The sequence below is a fragment of the Chiloscyllium punctatum genome, chromosome 10 (genome assembly GCF_047496795.1).
Source record: "Chiloscyllium punctatum isolate Juve2018m chromosome 10, sChiPun1.3, whole genome shotgun sequence".
Classification (NCBI taxonomy): Eukaryota; Metazoa; Chordata; class Chondrichthyes; order Orectolobiformes; family Hemiscylliidae; genus Chiloscyllium; species Chiloscyllium punctatum.
The window spans coordinates 44,875,609-44,891,850 of NC_092748.1; the positions used below are offsets into that span (position 1 = coordinate 44,875,609).

Below are 16,242 nucleotides of genomic sequence, written 5' to 3' on the forward strand. Positions count from 1 at the left end.
TCTTTTCCATGTGTAAGTAAATGAGAAATAAAAAAAAAGGGGGGACTTTTTGGGTTGCCAGGGGCTCTGTCATTTTTGCCCACAGGCCTTTCTTTGGGCATTGAGCACCACCAATGGTGCTCACTCCAGCTGCCACAGGGAGGCTGCCTCCATGAAGCTGGTGGCTGCTCAAACCCTGCCATCAATGAAATAGCCAGCAGCAGCCATGTAAAACGGACCGATCTGCCTCCCTGGGAAAGGGCTGCTAGTGGGAGTGATGGCATCAGGTAGTCCTCTTGAGCTGCTACTTCCCCATTCAGTCACCCAGCGACCTCCACCATTATCTGCTTGGACTGCGGTTGGAACTTGTGAAATAGTGCACGGAAACATTTTGAAATTTTCTATTTAAAAATAGATTGTCCCGCATGTGGTTGAGACTCTCCTGAACTTTTCAATATTGTTCACTATAGGTTATGTATACTTGCCTGAGGGTAGAATGATCTTGTTTTCTTCTTTCCCAGGAGCTCTGTCTTTTCTTGCATGCCCAATGTGTTTAGTATTCAGACATGAAATCATCTCTTGATAATGTATTGGCTTCTCTCCTCCTCTTCCTCTTGTGGAGGTGAAACCACGACTAGGTCAACCATGATCCTGTAGAATGGTGCAGTGGATTTGATGGGCCAAATGGTCTACTTCTGCTTCTAACTCCTGTGTTCCTATATTTTCAACTTTGCATGTGTTCTGCACCTTGAAACTTTGCTTTGGTTTCTCAAAAAGAAGAATTGCTCCCCATCTTGTGGGGTGTTTCCACACTGTTGTTAATTATCACTACTGTTAATTCAGCTTCTTTGACGTACATAAACCAACTAAGTTATCACTGCTTAATATTTCAAGACATTCACACACTGTTGGCATTATTGACAGCCAAACACCCATTTATAATCAGTCTGTTTTTAAGTCTTATGGCACTTCCGAATGACCCTGACATCCTGAGGTGGCTCTTGAGCCCAGATCTTCTGGCCTAGAAATAGGAACACTACCATTGCACCACAAGCCCTTTATTGGCTGTAGATATGGAGATGTTAATGTATTTGCAAGCTGGAACTCACAGTGGATAATTTTCACCTGGATATTTGAATGAGGTAGGAATCAATCCTGGTAGAGATGCTATCTGTTATAGAATTTGCTTGCCTCTCAACACCATCAAAATCAACAAATATGCATAGTTTAGTCAATAAACATGATTGTTTGAAAGATATTTGAGCAATAATTTCTAATGCAACATTTAAAAAGTTAAATTGTTTCCAAATGTGGACTGATTGGCAAAACCATGTAGCTTTTAACCATGCTTTTTCACTATTCTACTTAGAAACCAGACCCATTTTTAAAATCCTGTTTGAAATTTCACACTTCCTTGCATACTCTTGTTTATTCGAATGCATTGCAGGTGATTGCAAATGATGATGTAAAAAGGTAAACAACAAACTCATTGGTGAGTAAGTGGACATAGTAGTGCAGTATTTCAAACAAGTAGTAAATGGCCCTTGTTATATTTTTACATGTTAAATAGTCAATGCCAGTGAGCAACATCCATGCTTGAAAAATGTTGAATCCTAAATTGTACATGTATTTGGAAAGGCAAGGACTGATTAGGGATAGTCAACATGGCTTTGTGCGTGGGAAATCATGTCTCATGAACTTGATTGAGTTTTTGAAGAAGTAACAAAGAGGATTGATGAGGGCAGACTGGCAGATGTGATCTATATGGACTTCAGTAAGGCGTTCGAGAAGGTTCCCCATGGGAGACTGATTAGCAAGGTTAGATCTCATGGAATACTTAGAGAACTAGCCATTTGGATACAGAACTGGCTCAAAGGTAGAAGACAGGGGGTGGGGGTGGAGGGTTGTTTTTCAGACTGGAGACCTGCGACCTGTGGAGTGTCACAAGGATCGGTGCTGGGTCCACTACTTTTTGACATTTACATAAATGATTTGGATGCGAGCATAAGAGGTACAGTTAGTAAGTTTGCAGATGACACCAAAATTGGAGGTGTAGTGGACAGCAAAGAAGGTTACCTCAGATTACAACAGGATTTGGACCAGTTGGGCCAATCGGCTGAGAGGTGGCAGATGGAGTTTAATTTAGATAAATGCAGGTGCTGCATTTTGGGAAAGCAAATCTTAGCAGGACTTATATACTTAATGGTAAGGTTCTAGGGAGTGTTGCTGAACAAAGAGACCTTGGAGTGCAGGTACATAGCTCCTTGAAAGTGGAGTTGCAGGTAGATAGGATAGTGAAGAAGGCATTTGGTATGCTTCTTTTATTGGTCAGAGTATTGAGTACAGGAGTTGGGAGGTCATGTTGTGGCTGTACAGGACATTGGTTAGGCCACTGTTGGAATATTACATGCAATTCTGGTCTCCTTCCTATTGGAAGGATGTTGTGAAACTTGAAAGGGTTCAGAAAAGACTTACAAGGATGTTGCCATGGTTGGAAGATTTGAGCTATAGGGAGAGGCTGAACAGGCTGGGGCTGTTTTCCCTGGAGCGTCAGAGATTGAGGGGTGACCTTATAGAGGTTTACAAAATTATGAGGGGCATGGATAGGGTAAGTAGACAAAGCTTTTTCCCTGGAGTCGGGAAGTCCATAACTAGAGGGCTTGGGTTTACGTGAAAGGGAAAAAATATAAAAGAATCCTAAAGGACAACTTTTTCATACAGAGGATGGTAAGTGTATGGAATGAGCTGCTAGAGGAAGTCGTGGAGTTGGTATAATTACAATACTTAAAAGGCATTTGGATTGGTATATGAATAGGAAGGGTTTGGAGGGATATGGGTCGGGTGCTGGCAGGTGGGACTAGATTGGTTTGGGATATCTGGTCGGCATGGACAGGTTGGACTGAAGGGTCTGTTTCCATGCTGTACATCTCTATGACTCTATGGTTCAGGCCATGTTTCCAACATTCTTGGTGGTCATATGAAACAGGCACTTGGTCTGATGTTAAATAGTCATTGTCTGTTATAAAGCCAATTTTGTGAAACTGAGAGGCAATGAATATGACAAATGTTGGGTCGTCTCAACTCAAATCTTCAGTAGCTGCTATTCATAAACATAGGGGTATTTAGTACCAATTAATGTAAAAAATCTCCTCATACAGCTAGGAGGAGCAGAAACCTTCCTATAACACCACAGACATTTCAATCATCCGTGCTCCCAACTCCCTTGTTGCTTCTGATCTACTTTCACTCAGTGTCACTGAGTATGTAACCTAAATGAAAAAAAATGATGAACTGTGGGGCTCACCTCAAGCTTATTGCTTTGGGTCCAGACCCTACAAATATCATCAAGAGTTGGTGTCTGATCTGAAGAAAATATCCACTACATTTCTGCTGCCTGTACCTTAAATCAAGGGAATAAGTCTCAGTTTAATATGTATTATGGTCGTCTTTGAGATCAAACTGGTCTTACCTCTGTAATTGGAATTGAGATTTTAATACTTTGATGACTTACAGCAAAGAGCTGATTTATTCATGCAATTAAATCTTGTTGTTCCTGATGACAATTATCACACTATATATAGCTTGTTGCATTTTTTATAACCACATCACATTCATATCATATTAAGGGATGGATATGTGAAAGTCAACTATCAGTCAGTGGATGATAGTAAACAGGAAATTTTGTGGTTAACAGAAAACTCCTGTAAACTCTAAACTTCCTCATTGCACCTCTTCTAGAACTGTTATTTTCAGCATAATTCCAAAAATCGAATGGACAACATTTGAAACATTATAGCAGAACTTACAACAATTTTAAGTTTATTACTTCATTAAAATGTGCGTGAAAATTCATAACAATTCCACTGTTTGCTTTTGCAAGCCAAGACTATTTTGGTGAATGTATAGAGGAATTCTAACTCTGTCAGAATGTGTCCAATTAATTGTATGATTTTGTTTTCAACATGCAGTTTTAGTCACTCAGGCCACTGTCAGTTTGTTGGCCCTAGGTTTCAATGTGGACATGCCTTCAGCCTTGTGAAGAGGTCTAGGTGTAACACATGTTTTACATAAACAAACAGGGGTCATAACACAATGCTGCAAAGTTACACAAAGGCCCTTTGGCTTCAATGAAACCCAAAGACACCATTAGCACACAAGCTACTGTATAACTCCACAAGCAAGACCAAGTAGCAGTTGTATTTATAATAAAGATTTCCTTTTGTTCCATAATAATTAAGCTTGCTAAATCTAGGTGGTCACTTGTTTATCAAAACACTTTGACAGTGGTAGGATTCGAATGGACACTTCCATAGAGATTAGGACATCAATCCAGTGCCTTAGTACCCTCAGCCATGCTATCCAGAATTCTCAATTACTGATGACGAGGTATAGAGCACAGGTCAACCTCTTGGAGGGCACCAATGTGCACCACAATGTCAGCATTGCTGTACCAAAGACCGACAGATCGATTTCAGTCTGCTTGAATCTTCAACCTCAATCACTGACAATTGGCCCCCACTGGTCAGCTTGATACAATACATTGAATGCTGCTCCTCGACCTGCTGAAATTTAGTGCATTTCAAGCAGAGAGGGCAGCATAATTCCAGACGTGGAAGATCTTTGCTGTCAGGACTGTTTCTGAGTCCCTACCCTAGTTGCAGCCGCAGTTTCGGGAAGTTTTGGGAAGACCATCAATGAAGAACTGAGTCTGGGATTAGATTCTTATAAGGAAGGTGAATTCAGTGCTGCCTTTTATAAGTCTGATGAGTGTTTGGGATGGGAATGCTGCAGGGAACGCATGCAGTGGAATCAGATGACATCATAGCCAGCATTATCACAGACATCAGTCTCCAGGATCTGTTCATGCTGTGGCACTTCTCTGACAAAGGAAGACATCAATTGGGATGTTTTATGCCAGTAAAAATGAATAATAATAAAAATTAATAAGCCTTGAATGCTCACATTGCTCAGGTCCTGATGAAATATAGATTCTATGCCAATCTTGGAAATTGCAATGAAACTGGAAGTTTGCAGTCAACTCCCCACTTCCACTGTCTTCCTGCTGTTCCAGTTGCTGCCATTGGACCTAGCCTGCACTGGGATGACCAGCTGAAAGCAGTGATTCATCAAAGAGCCAACCTGGTTCATTTAATTTTCATACTGTCGCCAACCACGTCACTCTCCCACTCCATGGCCCACTTCCAAACCAAATTCCGAGGGCCTGGCAAAATTTCTTCTGAAATGTCAGCAAATTAGGCCTCTGCTTTCCCTCTCCCTTCACCCTTACCACTTGCCACAATCCAACCCACTGCTTGCTCTTGGAGATTTCTCCTCCGTTATCAGGGTGGGTGAGTTTTTTTATTCATTCATGGGATGAGAGCATTGCTGGCCACACCATTTATTGCCCATCCCTAATAGCCCAGAGGGCACTCAGGAATTAACCATATTGCTCTGAGCCTGGAGTCACATGTAGGTCAGACCAGGTAAGGACGGCAGAGTCCCTCTCTAAAAGGCATTTTCCTAACAATCAACACTGGACTCATGGACATCGTTAGACTTTTAATTCCAGATTTGTATTGAGTTCAAATTCTACTATCTGCCATGGTGGGATTCGAACCCCAGTCCCCAGAACATTACCTGGATCTCTGGGTTAACAGTCTAGTGATAAAACCACAAGGTCATTGCCTCCCCTCTGGCAAAATGCCTTGGAAAGCAATAGTAAAGCACCGAAATGTTCCACGAGGAAAGGATTTCTGTGATTAACCTCCGTCTCTCTTTGGCCAGCCAAAGGAAACAGTATGTTGTTCCCCTGCCCTATTGATGGCCTTCAAAAAGGGCATTCCTTTTGACTTTTGGGCTTTCTATTTTACTTTAATGTTTCTCACTGTCTGCTCTGATAAAAACCAGTGAATTTCCTCATTAGCAGTGTTTGGCTCCCTCATCAGAATATGGGAACTGCAGTAGGCCATTTATACTTTCCAGTTTTTCCCACCTGAACCGCAGTTCCATTCATCTGTCTTGGTGCAGTATCTCCTGTTTCTGAGGATCTGGTTGAGATCACTGAATACGCAGGATCATCACCACTTATGGAGCATTATTTTACAAAATGGTTCTTGTCTGGACTATCTTGCATTGTCATTCAAAAGGTGGGGATAGGTCAGTATAAGCTGACAGAGTGTTAGTATTAAACTGTCCAGAGAGATGCCCATTCACTACCAGAAAAAAAGACACTGGCTTGTGCCACACTTTTTCTTAACCCGTGTGCTTTGTCTTCTAAGATCGGGAGTGCAACTTTCACTGGAGTGGGATTTTGGCTAAACCCCAAGGGTTTTATTTAAGCAAACAAGACAAAGACCTAGGCACCAATTAGGGTGCATTGATACATTCCATCATTTTTAAAAATTCAAAAAGAAATTTAAATGTACTGCCAAGAATGTGAGGAAAATTAAAGATTGTGAGGACTTAACAAGGGGAAAACCAGTTGGTAAAACAAATAGAGATCCTGCTAGTTGACTGGGACAGAGGCAAGTAAGGATAAAAAGGACAAGTCAGGATAAAAGGACAAGGAAAGCACATTTCTATCCTGACAGCTTTGTGAAGGTTTTAAGATCCCCCTGTCTAAATCAGTACAGTTAGCTTTCTGCCTTGGGCTGTTCAGCTTCTACACAACTCTGTCACCATGTATTAAAAGCCTGTGATACAAAACACTGAAACATACATTGTAGAATAAATTAAACATACAATTGAAAGGCAGAAAACGATGTGGTCATGTTTAGTGTGGGGGAGGAGAAAAGGAGTCTTCCAATTGAATCAACAGGGTGTAAAGAAAGCACCATCGGATTGTTCCTGGGAGCTGTGTGGTCATGATGGGCATTTCCATCAAAACCATTTGATATTGAAAATGCTGCATCACTGATTCATTTATGGAGCACTGTGGGAGTAACAGATGTTTATGGCAATTTGGAGAATATTAGCTCGATCACAGTTGATCTTGAAATTGAAATTGTTTGTGTTAATTTCTGACATTAAACAAGTCAGGATCAATTGCTCTAATATTTCTATCTTTCTCTCAACAGTTTTGCGACCTTCAGATCTTCCAAATTTCTGTATGGACCCTGCAGACAAGGGTGATTGTAATAAATCCATAACCAAATATTTCTACAATGAATCCATTGGCAACTGTCAGACCTTTACTTACAGTGGATGTGGAGGAAATCGGAATAATTTTAAAACCAAGCAGCTGTGTCGTAAGACCTGCAGAAAAGGTATATCATTGAAACAAGAGCCTCTGTCATTGTGTGAAAGCAAAATACCACAGGTGCTGGGAACCTGAAAGAAAAATAGGAAATGTTGGGATTTCTGATAGGAGTATTGGAGTTCCGATGGAAGATCACAGATCTGAAATGATAATTTTACTCTTCACTCTTCAGATGCTGCCTGACTGACTGAACACTGTGCTGATAGCATTTTCTATTCTTACCTCTGCTCTTATGCTGCTTAATACTGAAAAATAAGGAGGTAAAGTTGACTATTGCAGAATGGTGTGGGTTATAATTATCATATTAATAATGCTGTAGAAACGTGTTTTAATTATTGGTTAAGTAAATGAAGACTGGGATACAATTTAAAATCCTTTTAGGATATATTCAGCGGTTCTGGATTCATTCTCAGGATGTGGGTCTCTCTGTCGAGGCCAGAATATATTAGCCGACCTTCATTAACCTTGGGAATTATTCACATGTTAGGAATACTTTACTCTGGACAACTTGCAGGCAAAATATCAGACATTCATTTTAAGATGAATATTGAAATAATTTGATCAATGTTTTATGTTGAAGAAACTCCAAACTATTTTAAATATGGACAGACAGGTTAAACTAATGAACACAATGACAAACCCCAAAATAACCTTTTGAAATAACCATTCAGCTCCACTTCCTTGACTGCACATTATACATTTTCTTTGAAATCGTAACTCCACTGTAAGCTGACTGAAAATCAATTCAATGTTATTGGGTGTTTCTCCTCCAACTTGACTTGTGGTTGATCATTGAACCAAATAGCAACAGCACCCTCTACTGTTCAGAAAGACATTAACAGGAACTTCTTGTTCTCATGGCTGGAAATCACTCTTCAGGAATGATCATTTTGAATGATCAGATGTAGGTCCCACAGGTGGTATTCTGTCATTGGAGCCTTTAGGCCACCAGTAGTTTAATTCCTTGAACAGGTGAAAATTGTTGGTTGCTAGGTTTGTTTTACAGTGAAATATTGAAATGACAAATGTGAATGTTCAACAGAAGAAATTATTTATTATTGAACGATTCTTTGCAGTCTATTTCCCATCCAACCTAATTCAATCAATTCCTCATTTTGCAACAGATGGCAAATTTCAAGCAGATTACTCCCAAGCAGTTTGTTGTATATGACACAGAAATCCTGACTATAAAAGATCAGAAACTTCATAAAACACTTTGGTCTGGATAATACAATGCCACAGATGCATACACAAGAGTGAAAATATACATTCTGTTCCAGTCTAATAACTGTTTTCAAGCAGTACATCTCCCCATGAAAGAGGATTTAATATGGGGAGTACTTTTTCAAATATTCCCCCTATTCTATAAGTCTTGACAAAATTTCCTTGTTCTTCTATGAAATGTTTTATTTTGCTGACATGCAGTTAAAGATTCCTGTGGTTGTTATTTAAACAGTAATTGTGAAAGTGCTCAGATCAAAGGAATACTTCCTGTTGCATTTCTAACGTAATTACCATATTAAAGTCAGGAAATATTTTATTGCAAGTGATCTACACCCCTCCACCCACTATCAGACAATTCTAACAAAATGCTGTTGAGTGAATTTATTACAAACAGTGAAGAACATTTGTTTTCAAAGCAACCTGGATTCTCTTTCTAATGTGTAGGGTGGCTTTCTTAAATCAGTTGGTTGGGATACAGTCCTCAGACCTATTTGCAGTCTGTGAGATACTTTTTGAGCTTCAGCTGATTAATAAAATTTCTTTCAAACTATTAAAGAACAAAGTAATTTAGTCAATGTATACTTTTCTTCATAAAAAGGATGTTAAATGAAAAATGTTCCTAAACACTTACTCCCCTTTAACTCCTATTCTAAATTGAAGGATTATTTTGGTATATGTCACACCTATCTATTTTAAATGTACAACTTTCACTTCATTCATAAATGCATGTTTAATCCAAGTGAGTGATATGCCTGTCTTGCTTGTTTGTACAATTTGTCAAAGTAGCAACTACGTTCTAATTGGAATGTCTAAATGTCTTCGAAATGATCCTGCGAGAGACCCATGAAGGCTCCATGCTATATCTTTAGATTTTCTTGTATATGTTTTTATGTGTTCCTCAGTCTGTTGGTCATTTTAGTCATTGAAGAAAACACAATAAACAATTGCACAATCAAATTTAAATACATTTCACAACAAACCAATTTCTTTATTTTACCTTTCAGGAACCAGAAGGCAATAATCCAGACAATTGCCTGAAAATACAAGAAACCTTCAAACTGAAAGGAATCAGATTGTCGCAGGACACCTTGCAATCTCTTGGAATTTAATTTACTCTTAACCTGAAACTGTCACACTCTGCACTTTCTAAACCTTTTTTTTAGATTGTTTTCTTGTTTGCAAAAGTAGTGCTAGTGAACAGAGTAACATGTTATCATATCACCAGCTAACACCTGCAAACCTATATCCAACATAAGGGGGCCAGTCCTGTGGGCAATGTCAGAAAGATGCAGTTGCTGTTGAACCTGAGAGAGTCTTGGTGCCAGTTGTCGTCGGATGTGGCAAATTGTGAGGATGTTTGCAGTGTCAACTTTGTAAAGGAAAATGACACATCTTTATGGAAACTCAAAATATTCAACAAATTTCATATTAACTTCAAGTGGAACTTTCTTCCTTCTTCAACCAAAATTCAGTCTTGTCTTTACTGTCAGAGAGTAGGATTTATAGTGAAGTTAGACATTTCATTACAAATTCCATTACCACATTAATTGTCCAGCAAAAAATGTTCTTATTGAATGCAGTAGTATTCAGGCAGCTCGTTAGCCCAATAGGCTGGTTCGTAATGCAGAATGATTCCAATAGCATGGGTCCAGTACGTAGCTAAAGTCACCATGAAGGTCCGCCTTCACAACCTTGGTCCTTTCCCAAGGCACGGTGACCCTCAGGTTGACTCACCATCGTTTGTCTCTCTAATGAGAATACAGCCCCATGGTCCTCTGGAACTATGGCAACTTTAGCAAATCTTACTTATAATTCTGATGCTTGGGATTTAATCATTTGATTGTATGGTCCTTCACCCAGTCCCATTCAGTTTAATGTGCTTGATAGCATGAATGCATAATATCCTCATGTTTTATAATTAGTTGTAAACTGAGTGCTCATTACATTCTCACTTATTAGCTTACCACATGGGTCCTTTTATCTTTTAGAACAATGATAAAATACTGAAGACCCAATTCTCACTGCTCCTGTACACTGGAATATTTCACATTTAACATTCAGGATACCTTGACTTTGCAGGTAATCATAGGTATAATGGGCACTTTTCAGGACCAAAAAGTGACAGAAGTAAACAATGTTTGGCTTTTACTGTCATTATCTGTTGCATTCTCCACGGCAATGCCTCTACCAAATTGAGTTCACTTGTCAACCAATCCGCAATCTCCTCTCACACAACATAATGGTTGATTTTCCCCTTGAATTGGTATTCTTGTGAATTGTCCTGATGAGCACAAGACAAAAAGCTTCAACAAAATGTGTCTTTATATCAGCAATAGCAAGAATTCTTTGGTAATATGAATTTTATAAATGAAAATGGGTTAGTGTATTGTTATACCAAAATAGGCTGCTATTAGATCAAGAGTTTGAGATTATTGGCTTGTGTGTGTCACAACACATTTCAACTAATCTGATTATCATTTTTTAAATTAAAACAAATCATAATGTCATTGATGGTAGTTGTTCACAGGGCATGTTTAATATAATTTTATGCAAAAATTGGATTCCATGGCATTACAACGTGAGCTCTAAAAAGAAAAACACAGCTTTCTATTTTAATCTGAAGGAAAATCATTCTTTTTATGGCTAATGTACAATTATTTTGTTATTGTGGCAAAAACATGACTGTAGATCTGTCTTAATTACAGCATTGATATGGCAAATCAGAAAAATAAGTGCTCTGCTTTTGTTATATAAAGTATTTCAATAATCTGAGTGTGCTTTATCTTTACTTAATATTCCAGAGATTTTATCAAACATTAGTGGAAAAATAAGGAAGTGATAAGGCAACAAGGATTCCCCTCCACCCTTTCTCTGAAGCCATTAACATCTGTTGCTGCTGGCCTCTATCAGCATGACCATTCCTCAGCATTGGCCTCTCTGGATTCTATGAATAATCTAAGGAAGAGTAGGATCAGGATTTTGAGATTTGTGTGTGGTCTGGGACGGAGCGGGCAGGAATGCAATTTTGTGGATTCTAGTTTGCAACCATAATTCTGATACCAAGTTGTTTTCAATCAGTGGGCCATGGTGCAGTATCAATGATACATCACTTCCTCAAGATAGCCAGCTGAGGCCAGTTCTTCATAAGCCCCATAGCCTGTTCCTGTGCTGATTGCAATTTTCAATGTAGGCAGGCAACATCAGCCCACACTATGTTCAAGCCAGTGGGATGGGATTCAGGCAGCAAGTGGGAAGGGAGCGAATGTGGGAGGGACTGGGGATTTGAGATATTGCATGAGGGATGCTCTGCTCTTCCTGATTCAGATCTGCTGTTGGACCGCGGCTGCAGCTGCTGGCTGTCTCCTGGAGGCAGTGCTTCTCCAGAATCGTCACCAAGTCAAAGCCAAGTTAAAACAAATAAAGCAAAGTTTCACCTGACCTCTACTACCTCTCTCCATCTTCACCATTGGTCAGTAGCTATTGCTGATAGCAGAGTGTTCGAAGGCCTCCCCTTGATCCCCCATGGCCCACTATCCCTGATTGGACAATATCCATTCATGGTGCCAAGACTATTTAGTCTGAGATCTGACCATTTAAGCTGACATCAGTAATTCTGCAGAGACACGACTGAACTGGAAACGTTCTGGTCTCTCTGCCTTGGGTATACAGAGGAACCTCGATTATCCGTATATCAATTATCCGAATATCGGATTATCCGAAGGAGATCTTGAGGTCTCGATAGAAACATTACATCAAAGACGTGTTTTCAACGCTGATCGCATCTTTTGGTTACAGTAATTAAAAGTGAACTTGGCTTACTGAAATGCTGCTGAGAACAACCCTGAACTAATGGGAGCCCAGGCACCATCTCCAAATGACTGACCTCCCATCCTCTCTTTCTCCCCCCCGCCACACTTTCCCTGGAGTTCTACACAGGGATGTGCCTTAAACCTCCCTTCCCCAGATAATCTCTCCAACATTGTCCTGTACAGGGCAAAGGTAGAACCTGTCAAAAGGTTGTGTGTGTGTGCGCGCACTATTAGGGGACTCACCCCCCCCCCCCTCAAAAGGCAGCGGCAGCGGTTTTGTTGTTGGTGTCCAGTCTGGCTGCCCAGTGGGGTGGATTGGGGGCTTGTGGTGTTGGACAGGGTTGAGGTGAGCAGGTTGGGTAGTGGTGGGGGGGGGGGGGTGAGGGGGGTTGGGCAGTGTTGGACGGATTTGAGGCACGGGCGGGGGTGGGGTTGGACGGGGTTGATGGGAGGCGGAGGGTGCGGTGTAGGGGAGTCGGGGGCTTGCGAGCAGCATGCTGCTAGCTAGTATCCTGAACGGGGAATGGATTTAACAGAAAACTCCAAGCCCCGGAGGAAAGGCATTGAATCATTTAACCGAATAATCAATTATCCGGACGAAATAGTGCCTGCCCATCTCTTCAGATAATTAAGGTTCCTCTGTATACTGCTTTCAACAATTGGGTTATTAGGGAAATGCTATCCTTTACTCCCACACACTGGAACCAACCCCTCCAACCCCTCTCCCCCAACCATATACAGTACAACTATTAGCACCTCGTCCCCATCCAACATACACACAACCCAGCCCCTCCCTCAATACACAGAGTGAAATCCTGGGGCATAGTCTAGATAAATTCCTCTTTCACACTGATACTGACCTCCCAAGACATCCAACAACTCAGCACAATGCAACAGCTCAGTTGCTCCTCTCTGTGGCAAATATAATTCCCGACACAAGAAAAGCAGCTCCCATTTATTCCAAATTTTAGCAGGAAGACTACCTCATCCATTACACACACCATTAACTGCTCATGAATTTGAAAATGCGTATTTTATATTTGTGTTAAGTTTGTAAGTTGTCGGGAACCAGGAATTATGCACAAGAGAGGCACAAGTAAAAACCCCGAACGGGAACACTTCATTTTAAGTGGTCACACCTCCACACTCATCCCTTCACTCAGCCCCAACCTCTCCTCATGGGTCACCTGACCAGCTCTCTTAAAGGGACAGCACACGAACTACATACATGACACTTCACCCCCTTTATGTTAAATAGACTCTGTTGATCAGCATCTATACAACCATTAAAAAGATTATATGGGCATTGTAGCCAACACTGGATGAACTTAGGATCATTCAGGAGTTGGGGTGGGGTTTATTGAGTGGAGTTACAGGGCAGTAGTCACACTAGGTGCAAGAAAGAGGCAGATGGGTTACAGAGAGTGGATGGAAAGGAAACCCCTCAATAACAAGTATACCATTTTGCATACTGGTATGGGGGACAACTTACCAGGGGTAAGCCATGGGGTGCAGGTCTCTAGCACAGAGTGTGTCCCTGTTGCTCAGAAGGGAAGGGTGGAGATGAGCAGAGCATGAGTCTTTGGGGACTGCATAGTTAGGGGACAGATAGGAGGTTTGAAAGAGATTCATGGTGGGTGTGTTGCTTTCCAAGTGCCAGGGATTGTGTTGAGTTGGATCGTGTTTTCGGGATCCTGGAGGGGGAGGGGGAACAGCCCCAAGTCGTTGTTCACATACGCACCAACAACATAGGTAGTAAAAGGGATGGGGATTTAAGGCAAAAATTCAGGGCGCTAGGGTGGAAGCTTAGAGGTAGTACTCGGTCTCTGGTTTGCTGCCTGTGCTAGCGAGGTGAGGAATAGGGAGAGAGAGGAGTTGAACATGTGGCTACAGGGATGGTACAGGAGGGAGGGTTTTGGACATCTGGATGATTGGGGCTCATTCTACGGTAGGTGGGACCTCTATAAACAGGATGGTCTGTACCTGAACCAGAGGGATACCAATATCCTGGGGGGGGATATTTGCTAATGCTCCTCGGGAGGGTTTAAACTAATTCAGCAGGGGATGGGAACCTTAATTGTAGTTCCAGTGTCCAGGAGGTTGAGAGTAGTGAGGTCAGAAATGAGGTTTCAAGGTGACAAGAGTGCACTGGCAAACAGAAAAGTCTACTTCAACGCCAGGAGCATCCAGAATAAGGTGGGTGAACTTGCAGCATGGGTTGGTATCTGGGATTTTGGTCATTTCAGAGACAAGGGTAGAGCAGGGACAGGAATGGTTGTTGCAGGTTTTGGGATTTAGATGTTTCAGTAAGAACAGAGAAGATGGTAAAAGAGTGGATTGTGTGGCATTGTTAATCAAGGACAGTAGTACGGTAGCAGAAAGGGCGTTTGAGGACTCGTCTACTGAGGTAGTATGGGCTGAGGTTAGAAACAGGAAAGGAGAGGTGATCCTGTTGGGAGTTTTCTACAGGCCTCTGATAGTTCCAGCGATGTAGAGGAAAGGAGAGCAAAGATAATTCTGGATAGGAGCGAGAGTAACAAGGTTATGGGAGCCTTTAACTTTCCAAATATTGACTGGAAATACTATAGTTTGAGTATTTTAGATGGGTCAGTTTTTGTCCAATGTATACAGGATGGTTTCTTGACTTAGTATGTAGACAAGCCAACAAGAGGAGAGGCCACAGTAGATTTGGTATTGGGTAATAAACCTGGCCAGGCGTTAGATTTAGAGGTAGGTGAGCACTTTGGTGATAGTGACCACAGTTTTATTATGTTTACTTTAGCGATGAAAAGGGATAGGTATATAATGTAGGGCAAGATTTATTGCTGGGAGAAAGACAAGATGCAATTAGGCAAGGTTTAGGATGCATAGGACGGGGAAGGAAACTGCAGGGGATGGGCACAATTGAAATGTGGAGCTTATTCAAGGAACAGATAAGTATATATCTGTCAGGCAGGGAGGAAGTGGTTGAGCGAGGGAACCTTGGTTTACTAAAGAAGTTGAATCTCATGTCAAGAGGAAGGAGAAGACTTATGTTAGGATGAGATGTGAAGGCTCAGTTAGGGCGCATGAAAGTTACAAGTTAACCAGGAAAGACCTAAAGAGAGAACTAAGAACAGCCAGGAGGGGACATGAGAAGTTGTTGGCAGATAGGATCCAGGAAAACCCTAAGGCTTTCTGTAGGTATATCAGGAATAAAAGAAACTAGAGAAAGATTAGGGCCAATCCAGGATAGTAGTAGGAAGTTATGCGTGGAGTCTGAAGAGATAGGGGAAATGCTAAATGAATATTTTTCATCAGTATTCACACTGGAAAAAGACAATGTTGTCGAGGAGAATACTGAGATACAGGCTACTAGACTAGATGGGATTGAGGTTCACAAGGAGGAGATGATAGCAATTCTGGAAAGTGTAAGAATAGATAAGCCCCCTGAGCTGATGGGATTTTTCCCAGGATTCTCTGAGAAGCCAGGGAGGAGATTGCAGAGCCTTTGACTTTGATCTTTATGTCATCATTGCCTACAGGAATAGTGCCAGAAGAATGGTGGGATAGCAAATGTTGTCCCCTTGTTAAAGAAGGGGAGTAGAGACAACCCTGGCAATCATAAACCAATGAGCCTTACTTCGGTTGTGGATAAAGTGTTGTAAAAGGTTATAAGAGATAAGATTTATAATCATCTAGAGAAGAATAAGTTGATTTGGGATAGTTAACACTGTTTTGTGAAGGATAGGTCATGCCTCACAAACCTTATTGAGTTCTTTGAGGTGATGACCAAACATGTGGATGAGGGTAAACTGGTTGATGTGGTGTATATGGATTTCAGTAAGGCGTTTGATAATGTTCCCCAATTGCACAAAATATGGAGGCATGTGATTGAGGGTGATTTAATGGTTTAGATCAGAAATTGGGTAGCTGAAAGGAGACAGAGGGTGATGCTTGATGGGAAATGTTCATCCTGGAGTTTAGTTACTT

At 41.1% G+C, this 16,242-nt stretch overlaps 1 protein-coding gene across 1 annotated transcript in view; it reads left to right on the forward strand.

The window, feature by feature from the left end:
- LOC140482090 (carboxypeptidase inhibitor SmCI-like) overlaps positions 1-11,219 on the forward strand; it is a 46,818-nt gene extending 35,599 nt beyond the window's left edge. The window contains exons 4-5 of the mRNA XM_072579039.1: positions 7,056-7,244; positions 9,466-11,219. Coding sequence (XP_072435140.1) covers positions 7,056-7,244; positions 9,466-9,482 — 206 coding nt within the window. The 3' untranslated portion in view covers positions 9,483-11,219. The remainder of the gene's footprint in view (positions 1-7,055; positions 7,245-9,465) is intronic.
- Positions 11,220-16,242: the final 5,023 nt, after the last annotated feature.